Genomic DNA, 13,259 nt, shown 5'->3' on the forward strand with positions numbered 1-13,259 from the left:
GCAATTTGGCAACACATCTAAACAGCAGACAAATGTGCAGAGCCAATGACCTAATAAGCTCTCAGGGGATAAACCTATCTCCTGCTACAAAGTCAAATACGTCCACCATGGTGTTACCTACAACAGCAAAACAAGATCCCCACTCTCTACCCTCCCCCTCGCCCCAAAAAAGTCAAACAAAACAAAAGCACTGGGCCGGGGGAACAGCTCAGCAAAGTGTGCATCATACAAGCATGAGTTCAACTTTCTGGACTCAGGTGAAAAGCCGACATAGTGGTGTGTGTGCCTATGCGATCCCAGCATTTGGGGCTCTCCTGGCCTAATGGGCAAGCCCCAGACCCCAGTGAAAGACTCTGTCTCAAAGAAACAAGGTGAGACTATTGACCTTTTCCCCCAGCAGCCTGGGCAGCATCTTCTAGAACTGCATAGCTCATATTAAAAGAACTTTCAATAACAGGACCTACTACTAAACACCTGAGTACTCATACGCAAACATGACGACGCTCTTTCTGGAAAATCATATGAGGAGTTAAGTTCAACAAACAGAGACAAGTTTACAGGCAAATGAGTCTTGAGAGTATAAACAGGGTCCGAGGAAGGAGAAGGGTGAGGGAAGAGGACTACTGAGGCAGGGCTCCCCAATGGTCACTCCGAGACTGCTTTGGCCACCAGAAGAAAGAAGTCAAACCAGTTGCCAGCAAACACCCTCACACACTCAGGCTCAGGCCATGAGTGCAGCCATCATTGAGCACCTCTGACCAGTGTGTGTGTGTGTGTGTGTGTGTGTGTGTGTGTGTGTGTGTACACGTGAGTGTGACAGAAATGCAGGGCAGTTCCTGTCCAGTGCAGAGGCAGCTGTGAGGCCGTCAGTCCTGTCTGTCCTCTGTGCTGCCTTGTAATGCAGAGACAAAGTCCCTGTCTCGGGAGAGGAGAAGGTCAAGCTCATCATCCTGACGTAGGCAAGTGGAGAGATCAGTCCATTTCATGGTCCCTTGTCTAAGCTCAGACAGCGAACAAGCACTAAATGCTTCCAATGTCCTGTCTAAAGCACGGGGCACCTGAAGGGGATGACAAGGCTCCTGCCCTTGAGAGACACAACATCCAACAAAACAAAACAGAACAGAACTGCTTCTGACGAATCGGCACCAGTGGCAAATACTCCACACACACAGAACAACACCTGTTGCCATGCACAAGGTAAAAAACAAAGACAAGGATCCCATCTATTGGGGACTTAGGGAAGACCCTCAGGGGAAGAGGAGGCATGGAGAAGTCCTGAGGTACAGGGGAGGAGACTAATCTGCTATAGAAGGAAGTTGTGTATTGCCAAGGAGAGGAGCTCAAGACTCGGCAAGTGGCAAGTGATGTGTTAGCTGCTCAAGGGAAGGAAGCATAGGAACATGACTGGGGACACATGACTATGTAAGGCGTGGGTTTGCAGGACAGAGAACAAGGTCATGACCAAGGCCGAGGGTCACGGGCAGCACCCCACTTACTTTTTTTTTTTTTTTTGAGACAAAGTTTCTCTATATTGTTTTGGTGCCTGTCCTGGATCTCACTCTACAGACCAAGCTGGCCTCGAACTCACAGAGATCCACCTGGTTCTGCCTCCAGAGTGCTGAGATTAAAGGCGTGTGCCACGGCCGCCCGGCAGCATGCCTGGTGCAGTCCTGTCTCTTTAGAGTTGTTGAGTTGGTGGTCTGTTCATCCCAGGGGAGCTGGGGATGGTCACTGGCAGCCCAGGGGCAAGAGAGGGGGTTAAAAAATAGAAAATTTAAAAAACACAGAGCCAGGAAGAGACCCAGGCTGTGCCATCCTACTTAGAGGCTTGGGCATTCTGGGAGCTCACACCTATCAGTTGCTCAATGTCACAGATGGTTCCAGCAGTGAGATATTCACTGGGCAGCCTCCAGGATGCCCAACTACTAACAGCTGCAAGAGAGGAAGGCAAATGAGACACAACAGGAAGCCAATGGGGACGGCCATGGGTGGAGCAGCTCCTTATTGTCTATGGACCCCTGCTACAACAGCAAGCCACTTGGTCACCGGAAGTCCTAAGTAGAAAACTATACAGATCTACACTGAGAGAAATGCAGAGCCATCAGAAGTGGGAGCAGTTTCAAAACACTAAGGGCAAAGGCTAAAGGGACTGGAGGGAGAGGCGTGTCTAACGGACAACATGGACATCACCACAGACGAATCAACAGCAGAGCTTTAAAAGGTGGGTTAGACTCTTGGCGGTGGTGGCACATGCCTGTAATCCAAGCACTCGGGAGGCAGAGGCAGGTGGATCTCTGTGAGTTCGAGGCCAGCCTGATCTACAGAGCTAGTCCAGGACAGGCTCCAAAGCTACAGAGAAACCCTGTCTCGAAAAACCAAAAAAAAAAAAAAAAAAAAAAAGTGGGTTAGAGATTTCCTGGGAACCTGCAGGCCACTCTGTACAGGAAGCAGGTAGCTGAACCGCAGAAGCTTCAGCTCTCCCTTGTCTTCTCCAAATCCAACCCCCAGACTCATCCTCAGCTCCATAGCAGACCACCTGATGCAGCTTCCCTGCCCCCATCTCCAGCAGATCTTCCCCAACCTTCCTCCACACTCCTCCTGTTATCCCAGCCCCCAACTCCAACAAGCATTCCCTGAGAACCCACAAGCCAAGCTGGCCAGAGAAGCAAGTAGGCCAGCAAAGCAGGCAAACTAGCTTCAGATATTCACTCTCCTCATCTCCTCCATATACAATCCACTGGTCTGTGGCAGACCACCTGCTGTGGCCTCTCTTCACTCTCTACCCCCATTCCCAAGGACTAAGCAGACCCTGGTGAAACACCCTGCCTTCCTCCTCACTGTGGACACACACACACACACACACACACACACACACACCAGAGCCCTCCCTCCTACCCCATCCCCATTCCTAAGTTTCAGCTCCCAATTCATAGAGAGGTTCCCATTTTCCTGGGAACCTCCAGTGACCACACCTATCAGATCTCCGAAGAATTTCCTACCAGGAAACACACAGCCACCACTCTCTCCTAAATTGAGAGGGCAACAGAAACCAAGGAATAAAACACCCACCCCACCCAACAAAGACAAGGCCAGAGATAAACACCCAGAATTACAATCTTCCCAGTGTCAGATGTCTAGACAACAGTATAAAAACACAATCAATGACAGCCAGGACAGTGTGTGTCTCCACTAAAGTCCAGAAACTTGAATACTGGGACACAGCTAAAGCACATGACAAAGACCTTAAAATAGACTTTGTGAATATGATACAGGTCCTTAAAGAGGAAATGAAACACAAACAGTAGAAGAAAATGAACAAAAGAGGTCAAGACCTGGAAGTGGAAATGGAATAAATAAAAAATAAAAACAGAATCTGAAAATGAAAAATTTAGAAACTCAAACAGAAACCTCAGAGGCAAGCCTCACCAACAGAATATAAGAAATGGAAGAGAGAATCTCAGGCATTGAAGACATAAAGAAGAAATGAATATCCTTGTCCAAAAAAAAATGTTAAATATAAAGAAAAAATCCTGGTACAAATTATCCAGGAAAACTGGGATTCTATGAAAAGATCAAATCTAAGAATAATAGAAATACAGACAGGAGAAGAAACCTAGGTCAAAAGCACAGGCAGTATTTTCAACAAAATCACAGAAGAAAATTTCCCCAACCTAAAAGAAAGACGTGCCTGTCAAGGTACATGAAGCATACAGAACAGGACAGGAAAATAAAGTCCCCTTAGTACATAATTTAGTCAAAATACTAAATGTACAGAACAAGAAAGGAAAAAGACCAAGTATCATAAATAGGCAGAACTATTAGAATTATACCTGACTTCTCCAGAGACTCTAAAAGCCACAAGGGCCTGAAAAATTCTCCTACAGACTCTAGGAGACCAGAGACACCAACCCAGATAACTGTACCCAGAAAAACTTTTAATCATAATATACAGAGAAAATAAGATATCCTATGATAAAACCAAATTTAAGCAATATCTGCCTACAAATCTAGGCCTACAGAAGGCACCTGAAGGAAAATTTCAACCTAAAGAGGTTAACCACACCAAAGGAAACACAAGGAATAAATAATCCCAGACCAGCAAACCAAAAGAAAGGAAACACACACACACACACACACTCTACCACCACCACCACAACAACAACAAAATAACAGGAATCAACAAACACTATTCATTGACATCCATCAACATCAATGTCAATAAAAAGACACAGACTAACCGAATAGACAGGAAAACAGACTGTCTTAATCAGGGTTTTATTGCTATCAATAGACACCATGACCACGATAACTCTTATAAAGGAAAACATTTCATTGGGGCTGCCATACAATTCAGAGGCTTAGTCCATTATCGGCACGGCAGGAAGCAGAGTGGTACATAAGCAGACATGGTGCTAGAGAGGTAGCTGAGAGTTCTGCATCCAGATCAGAAGGCAACAGGAAGAGAGAGCAACATAACCTGGTTTGTGCATCTGAAACCTCAAAGTCCACCCCCAGTGACACACTTTCTCCAACAGGGCCACACCTCCCAATATTGTCACTCCCTATGGGCCAAAGGGGGCCATTTTCATTCAAAACACCACATAGACCTAAGAAGCAAACTGGTATAGCCATTTTAATATCTGACGAAATAGACCTCAAACCAAACTAATCAGAAGGGATAGAGAAGGACATTACATACTACTCATCAAAGAAAAAATCCACCAAGAAGACATTGAAAATTTTTTTTAGCTTTTTTTCCCCAACATAATATCTTTATTAATAATTTGGAAATTTCATACAATGCACCCTGATCACATGTGCTTCACATTCCTCCCAGGTCCACACCCTTGTACCCCCACCAAAAAAAATAAAAAATAAAAACAAGTCCAATTTGTATTCCTCATATACTCACTGGAGCATGGTGAAATTCCCAATGTCCAGCCCCTTAAAGAAAACTGTATCCCCACCCACCTCACCCCTCCACCTACACACACAGAAGAAGCCATCAACTGTGCAGAGCTATGAATGAGCATCTTTATCTTTTTAAAGGACTGTCTTCAATGGCTTCATGTCTGGACTCCGGGGTAAGGTTGGCACCGAAGCCTTCAAAGTCTCTCATTCTCCATTATGAGTCTATGGTTATCAATACCACTGCAAAGGAAGGTTCCCTGCTCACAGCCGCCAGCAGCAAGATGGATCATGGACATCAACCTGGTTTCCAGCGGCAACATGGATCATGAACATGAACGTGGTTTCCGACAGCTGCATGAATCACAGACATCGACAGGGTTTCTGGCGGCAGCACAGATCACTGACATCGACAGGGTTTCTGGCGGCAGCACAGATCACTGACATCAACAGGGTTTCTGGCGGCAGCATGAATCATGGAAGTCTTTCAAGGAGACTTCACTCAGAAAATGAGCCATTCTTCATCTAGCATACTTCTTACTGCTCAGAGTCAGGGTGATCATGTGGATGGACAGTGTGTCTGGAGACAGGACCTGTAAGAGCTCCAGGCTGCTGGGCACCACCTTGACCTGGGCGCCGGCCACCCTGTTGGTACCCCAGGCATGACCATCACAATTGTAGCCCAAAGACAATGCAGCCCCATGCTCACGGCCCAGCCAGGCACGCAGTATGAGCAGCGGTGGTGGCAGCAGCGGTGGCAGCTCCATGCCAGGCCTGCAGGCCAAAGCAGTGGCACCATCCTAGAGGGCAGTGACAGAGCAAGAGGAGCCCGGTGGTGGTCCAAGCCTCTTGGTGGCCAGAGGACCTACTCTAGTCAGCAACGACAAGCTCCTTTGTCCCAACACTGCAATTCTTCTTAAACATCTAATGCACCAAATCCAAGGGCACCCAAGTGCAGGAATGAAACACTACACAGCTTAAATCACATACAGACCCTCACACACTGATTGTGGGTGACTCCAATACCCTACACTCCTGTCAATAAACAGGTCATCCAGGCAAAAACCAAACAAAGAAATGCTGGAGCTAACTGATGTTATAAACCAAAGAGGCCTAACAGACATTTATCGAACATTTTGCCCAAACACAAAAGGCTACATCTTCATTCATTCAGCACCCCATGGAACTTTCTCTAAAACTGACCACATACTCACACACAACAGATGCAAGGAAAGTGAAGAAATACTCTGCATTCCATCTGACCACTACAGATTAAAGCTGTATATCCAAGACAACAAAAAACTTACAAACTCATGGGAACTGAACAACTCAATACTGAATAGAAAATGGGTCAAGATGAAAATTAAGGAGGAAAATTAAAGACTTTGTAGAATTGAAATGAAAACACAACATACCCAAACTTTATGGGACACGATGAGGGTGGTTCAAAGAGGCAAGTTCAGAGCACTAAGTAACCACATAAAAAAACACTGGAGAAATCTCAGACTAGTAACTTACTAGCACACCTAAAAGATGTAGAACAAAAAGAAGACAACACACCTAAAAGGACCAGACAGCAAGAAATAATAAAACTCAGGGCTAAAATCAATAAAAGAGAAAAATTTTTTAAAGAATCAATGAAAAATCACTAAGATTGACAAACCCTTATCCAAATTAATTGAAAGTCAGAGAGAGAAGATCCAAATTAACAAAACTAGAGAAGAAAGGACAGAATCATAAGGGCATACTGAAAGCCTGTACTCCTCCAACTTGGAAAATCTAAAAGAAATGTATAATTTTCTTGATACATATGACTTAGCAAAATTAAATCAAGATCAAATAAGCAATTTAAACAGATCTATTACCCCTAGTAAAATAGAAGCAGTCATTAAAAATGTTTTCCCCCCCCCCCCCCGGGGGGGGGGGGGACACAGCTACATGGTTTGGGCAGATAATTCTACGAAACTTTCAAAGAGGAATTAATGTCAATACTCCTCAAACTTTTCCACAAAACAGAGACAGGGGGAACACTGTCCAATTTGTTTTATAAGACCACAGTTACCCTGATATACAAACCAAATAAATATCCAATAAAGAAAGATAATTACAGACCAATTTATCTTATGAACATAGATACAAAAATATTAATAAAATACTTGCAAACCAAATCCAAGAACACATCATAAAGATAATCCACCAAGATCAAGTAGGCTTCAGAGATGCAAGGATTATTCAACCTATATAAATAGATAAATGTAATCCACCATATAAACAAATTTAAAGACAAAAACCACATGATCATCTCATTAGATGGTGAAAAGGCCTTGACAAAATCCAATAGCCCTTCATGATAAAAGTTCTAGAGAAATTAGGGATACAAGGGACATACTTCAACATAGCAAAGACAAGTACAGCAAGCCCATAGCCAACATCAACTTAAATGGAGAGAAACCCAAAGCAATTCCACTAAAATCAGAAACAAGACAAGGCTGTCCACTCTCTCCATACCTATTCAATGTAGTATTTGAAGTCTTAGCTAGAGCAATAAGACAACTGAAGGAGATCAAAGGGATGCAAATTGGAAAGGAAGAAGTATCTTTATTTGCAGAGGATATGATAGTATGCATAAGTGACCCTAAAAATCCCACCAGGGAATTCCTACAACTAATAAACACCTTCAGCAATGTAGCTGGATACAAAAATTAACTCATAAAACACCAGTACCCCTCTTTTGTACACAAAAGACAGACTGAGAAAGAAATCAGAGAAACAACACTTTTCACAATAGACTCAAATAATATAAAATACCTTGGGCTAACTCTATCCAAGCAAGTATGATTAAAAAAAAAAAAAAAACTTTAATATATTGAAGAAAGAAATTTAAAATTTAAGAAAATGTCAGAAGATGAAAAGATCTTCCATGCTCATGGATTGACAGGATTAACATAGTAAAAATGGCAATCCTACCAAAAGCAATCTACAGATTCAATGTAATCCCCATCAAAATTCCAACACAATTCTTCACAGATCTTGATGGAATAATTTTCAACTTCATATGGAAACACACAGAAAAAAAATCCCAAGATAGCTATCAACAATTCTGAATAATAAAGAACTGCTGGAGGTCTCACCATCCCTGATTTCAAGTTATACTATAGAGCTATAGTAATAAAAAACCACATGGCATTGGCACAAAAACAGACATTCAATCAACAGACTTGAACTGAAGATCAAGACATAAATCCACACTCCTATGGACACCTGATTATTGGTGAAATTATTAAGGCCACTCCACGTAGTTAAAAGGGAGGTTTATTTAGTGGCATAACTTACAAATAAAGGGATAGGTAGGTTGCAGGGTCTGGGAAAGGTGTGTCACAGTCCGGCGGTGTTCTCTAGAGAATTCTGCTCGGCCTACCTCCAGCGTCCAGGGTCCCGGAACCAAGAGAGCCCAGCATCCAGAACTTGGATCTTCAACCTCCTCTCTCAGCCCCACCTTGTAGGTGTGACCATTACCGAAGCCTCAATAGGGGTTGGAACTTCCAGGTCAAAGCTGGAATGGCTACCCACTACACCTGATTTTTTTATAAAGAAGTCAGAAATACACACTAGGGAAAAAAGACAGCAATTTCAAAAAATGGTGCTGGTCAGACTGTTTGGCTGCAAGTAGAACAATCCACATAGATCCATACTTATCACCCTGAAAAAAAAAAAAAAAAAAAAAAAACTCCAAAAGTATCAACAACCTCAATATAAAACTAGATACACTGAACCTGATAGACAAGACAGTGGGGAATAGCCTCAAACTCACTTGCACAGGAAAAGACTTTTCTGAACAGAACACTGTTAGGGCAGGCACTAAGATCAACAGTAAATGGCACCTCATGAAACTGAAAAGCTTCTGTATGGCAAAGGATACCTAGGAAAAGATTTTTACCAACTTCACATCCAATAGAGGGCTAATATCCAAAGTATATAAAGAATTCAAAAAATGAGATACCAAGAAAACAACCCAATTAAAAACTGGGGTACAGGTCTAAATAGAGAATTCTCAAAAGAGGAACCTCAGATGGCTGAGAAACACTTAAAAGAAATCTTCAACATCCTTAGTTCGTCAGGGAAATGCAAACCATAACTACTTTGAGATTTCATCACACACCTATTAAAATGGCTATGATCAATAAAACAAGTGACAGCTCAGCTGGCAAGGATGCGGAGTAAGGGGAACAGTCACCCACTGCTGGTGGGAGTGAAAACTTGTACAGCTACTATGGCAATCAGTGTAGATTGTCCTCAGGAAGATGGGAATTGATCAAACTCAAGATCCACCTATATCCACCCAAAAGACTCATCCCACCAGAGTCACCGGCTCAGCCATGCTCATTGCTGTTCCATTCATATAGCCAGGAACTGGAAACTGAGACATCCCTCAACAGGAGAATGGATTAAGAAAATGTGGTGCATTTACACAGTCGAGTATTACTTAGACATTAAAACAATGACATCATGAAATTTACTGGTAAATGAACGGAACTAGAAAAAAAAAATTATCCTGAGTATGATAACTCAGACCCAGAGAGACAAATATAGTTTGTGTTCACTTATATGTAGAGATCAGCTGTTAAGTCAATGATAACCAAGCTACAATCCATAGAACCAAAGAAGTTGATACAGAGTAAGAGACTAGGAGGTATAGAGAGATCTGATTAAGAAAGGGAAACAGAGCCGGGCGGTGGTGGCACACGCCTTTAATCCCAGCACGTGGGAGGCAGAGGCAGCTGGATCCCTCCCCATCAGGGTTCAGAGAACCCTGCAGAAGAGGAGGCAGAAAGAGTGGAAGAACCAGAGAGGCTGGAGGACACCAAGAAAACAAGGGCCTCTACATACAGGACACTGCACAAAGAAAATCACAGGGACTGAGGCCACATGCACAGGGCCTGCACAGGTCTGTTCTTGATGGGGTCCTAGAAGTGAAAGGAGGTGGACACGTGGCCCCGTCACGAACCCAGAAGCCATCTCCAGTTGATGACCACTTGCAAATGAAAATTTAGTTTCCTCCAAGAGTATCTACCTCCCTGGGGAGACAAATGGCTGGTCAGGGTATGCCCAGCAGTGGTTAGCCAAGAGAGGACTAACTCACTGGTATTTCTGAGGTTCCTTTCTCGTGATATAGAATCGGGGCTTTTCTTTTCTCTTTTAAATCTTATTATTATTATTTTTTGTTTGTTTGTTTGTTTTGTTTTGTTTTTCGAGACAGGATTTCCCTGTGTAGCTTTGCGCCTTTTCCTGAAACTCACTTGGTAGCCTAGGCTGGCCTCGAACTCACAGAAATCCGCCTGGCTCTGCCTCCCGAGTGCTGGGATTAAAGGCGTGTGCCACCACTGCCAAGCTAAATCTTATTATTTTTTATCTTTATTTTATTTATATTTTTTTTCCTTCTCCCTTTTCATCCCACAGGTCCTTTACATCTACATTATGGCTTCCAGGTTAACAATTTTTATAGGTTTCTTGAGTGTGCCAACAAGTGGGTCTCTGTTTCTCACATCTTCTCTTGGGCTCTTTTCCTTCTGTTTGTTTTGTCCAATTCTGATGTGTTAGTTTTTGTTTGTTTTGTCTTATTGTACTTTATTTTATTACATCTTATTTTAATATTATCCCTTAGAAGCCGGTTTGTTTTCTATTGAAAGACAGAAAGGGGGTGGGTCTGAACGGGAGGGGAGGTGGGGAGGAGCTGGGAAAGAGGGGGGGTGAGGAAACTGTATCAGGATATAGTATGTGAGAAAAAAAAAATATTTTTTTTCAATAAAAGGCAGGGAGAAGTGGTTTAGAAGATAGCTTTGTTGGTGAGGAGAATGGCCTGGGGCAGACCTCACTCTAGGAAGGAAATTCAATCCTATGTTGAAATGAGTTGAAGGAACCAGGCATGGTGGCGCACACCTTTAATCACAGCACTCAGGAGGCAGAGGCAGGTGATCTCTGTGAGTTCAAGGCCAACCTGGTCTACAGAGAGAATTCCAGGATGGCCATGGCTACACAGGGAAACCCTGACTCCTAAAACCAAATAAAGAAGTAAATAGTTGAAGGACATAGCCTGACCAAATGGAAGGATACATCTCAGGGCCTATTCAGGACAACAGACTTAAGTTTGCCCTATAAGCCAAGACTCAGCAATTTCCCTAAGCTCCAGGGCCATTCATATGAAAAAGGTGTGAATGAAACTCAGGAATCCACCCCCCAACAACACACACACACACACACACACACACACACACACACACACACACACACACACACACACACGAGTACTGGGAGCCTCCTCCCTTTAAAACAGAGGTGAGCACCAAGATTTGCACTTTGTCCTAAGGATACCCATCCCTGAGCAGTTCAGACAGCTTCCCCTCTCAGTGATTTATGGGACTCTCTGTAGCCCTTGGGGAAGAACAACCTATGTTGTCCTGGACCAGAAGAGTTGGCTCCACATCTAGGAAACAGGATAGTCCGGAGAGGAGCAGGGGAGGAGGCAGGCACTTCACAGGTGAAAGAGCACAAAACTCAGCCACCATTGAGACATGGGGCAGCTGTGCCATCGAAGACCTGCAGTAGCAGCTGCGTAGATGGAGAGGTGCAGACATGAACAGTGAGTGATGCGTGGCCCAGGTCATCTTCCAGGATAGAATACAACACCTCACATGTAAGAATGCAGCATACCCCTCTCTCTCTCTCTCTCTCTCTCTCTCTCTCTCTCTCTCTCTCTCTCTCTCTCTCAGCAGACCTTGGCTGGATAGAATTTCCTCACACCACTCCCCTCTTCCTGTAAGCAGTGGGCATCCAGCATGGATGTGGGGATGAGAAGACTTGGTGCCTCACCACATCTACTGACAGGCCACCCGGTGACAGACGCCCCAGCTACTGATGAGAACTATATCCCCACAGGGGATCTGCACCCAGTTACTGTCAGGGAAGGAACTGGAAGGTGAGATAGACCTGCAAGGCCAACCTAGCTTGAGCTCTTAAGTATGGCAGTCTCTGCTAGGGCTACACCAAGTCCACACTTCTGATATCTTGCCACTTTCTCCTTGCTTCATGGCTGTTGATGACATGAGTCATTACCAACCCCACAGCAGGGGACACTACCCTGCACACCAACCCCATAGTAGGGGACACTGACTTGCACACCAACCCCACAGCAGGGGACATCTTCCCAAGAACCTGGCTGGCCCCAAGGCCAGTGGGGACCGAGGGTATATGTGGAAGCCACCAAGGCCCTCTTCTGACACCATGACTCTCTGGGGCCTGGGGAACACCACGGTGAGCTATCTCACAAGCTGCAAAGTGAACATACCTGGGTTGAAATACACAGATGACTGAACCCCAGAAATGAGGCAATACCCAGTAACAGTGAGAAGAGATACTTGGAGAGAAAATTGGACAAAGGCAACTGGGAAGGTAGGTAGATGCTGTGGCCCCCAGAACAGCATGGCAACCTCACTTGTGGTTCTGGAAACCAGACAGAAGGTTCCCAGGAGGTAGCGGTGGCCAGTGGGGCACAAAGGGGCTATCAACCTCTGCTTGTTCCATTTCCACCCAGGTGCCAGTTATAGGACTAGCTAGGTAGTGAAAATCCACACAGCTGTGGTCTAAGGGCTTGCACACCTCCCCACACAAACACCACATGTTGCACTCACATTTTACCCAATGTCCCCCAAGGACAAGGAGCCTACTGTGGTTTGAATGTAAAATATACCTATAGGCGCTGAGCTGGGAGGTTGTGATACCTTTGAAAGACGTCACTGGAGGAGTGGGCTTTGGGACATGTAGCCTGACTCTACTTCCTGCCCTGTGGAGATGTGTGGAGGTGAGGAGTGACAGCTGTACTGTCACCCCATAGAGTCACATGCCACCTGCTTAACAGAGGGATAAAGAGAATACAGAAAACCAAAGGAGGGGTGTGAGTAAGCAAGAGGGAACATGGGAAGAACGGCTAAGGGCAGAAACAGGTACCCACCATCAGCAGTGAGCTGGAAATGAAGACCAGCCCCAACCCAGCCCACACCCAAGGATCCCTGGCAAGAAAAGACTATGAATTCACTCACCCTGATCGGACAGGAAGTCCAGCATGGTCTGCAAAAGAAAGGACAGGTGCCTCACAGACAGCGCGGGGTTTCCCATCCTGCGGGAGGCATAGACCAGCTCGTGCAGCAGACGCATCTGAACGGCAGCCCAGCCTCGGTGTGTGCCTGTGGTAAAGGTCACAAACAGGTACTCAAGGTCATGTGTGAAATGTGGCAGCTCACAGACAAGGACCTCAATGATCAAACTCAAATGGCCAAAACTATTACCAACAACACCAC

General features: G+C 44.7%; 1 protein-coding gene across 4 annotated transcripts in view; it reads right to left on the reverse strand.

The window, feature by feature from the left end:
* The window catches only part of Trappc9 (trafficking protein particle complex 9), a 468,984-nt gene that overhangs the window by 402,110 nt on the left and 53,615 nt on the right, over positions 1-13,259 (reverse strand). For all 4 annotated transcript variants that reach the window (XM_036207929.1, XM_036207927.1, XM_036207928.1 and 1 more), the window contains one exon: positions 13,002-13,145. In XM_036207929.1, the coding sequence (XP_036063822.1) occupies positions 13,002-13,145 (144 nt within the window). The remainder of the gene's footprint in view (positions 1-13,001; positions 13,146-13,259) is intronic.

The sequence above is a fragment of the Onychomys torridus genome, chromosome 16 (genome assembly GCF_903995425.1).
Source record: "Onychomys torridus chromosome 16, mOncTor1.1, whole genome shotgun sequence".
Lineage (NCBI taxonomy): Eukaryota > Metazoa > Chordata > Mammalia > Rodentia > Cricetidae > Onychomys > Onychomys torridus.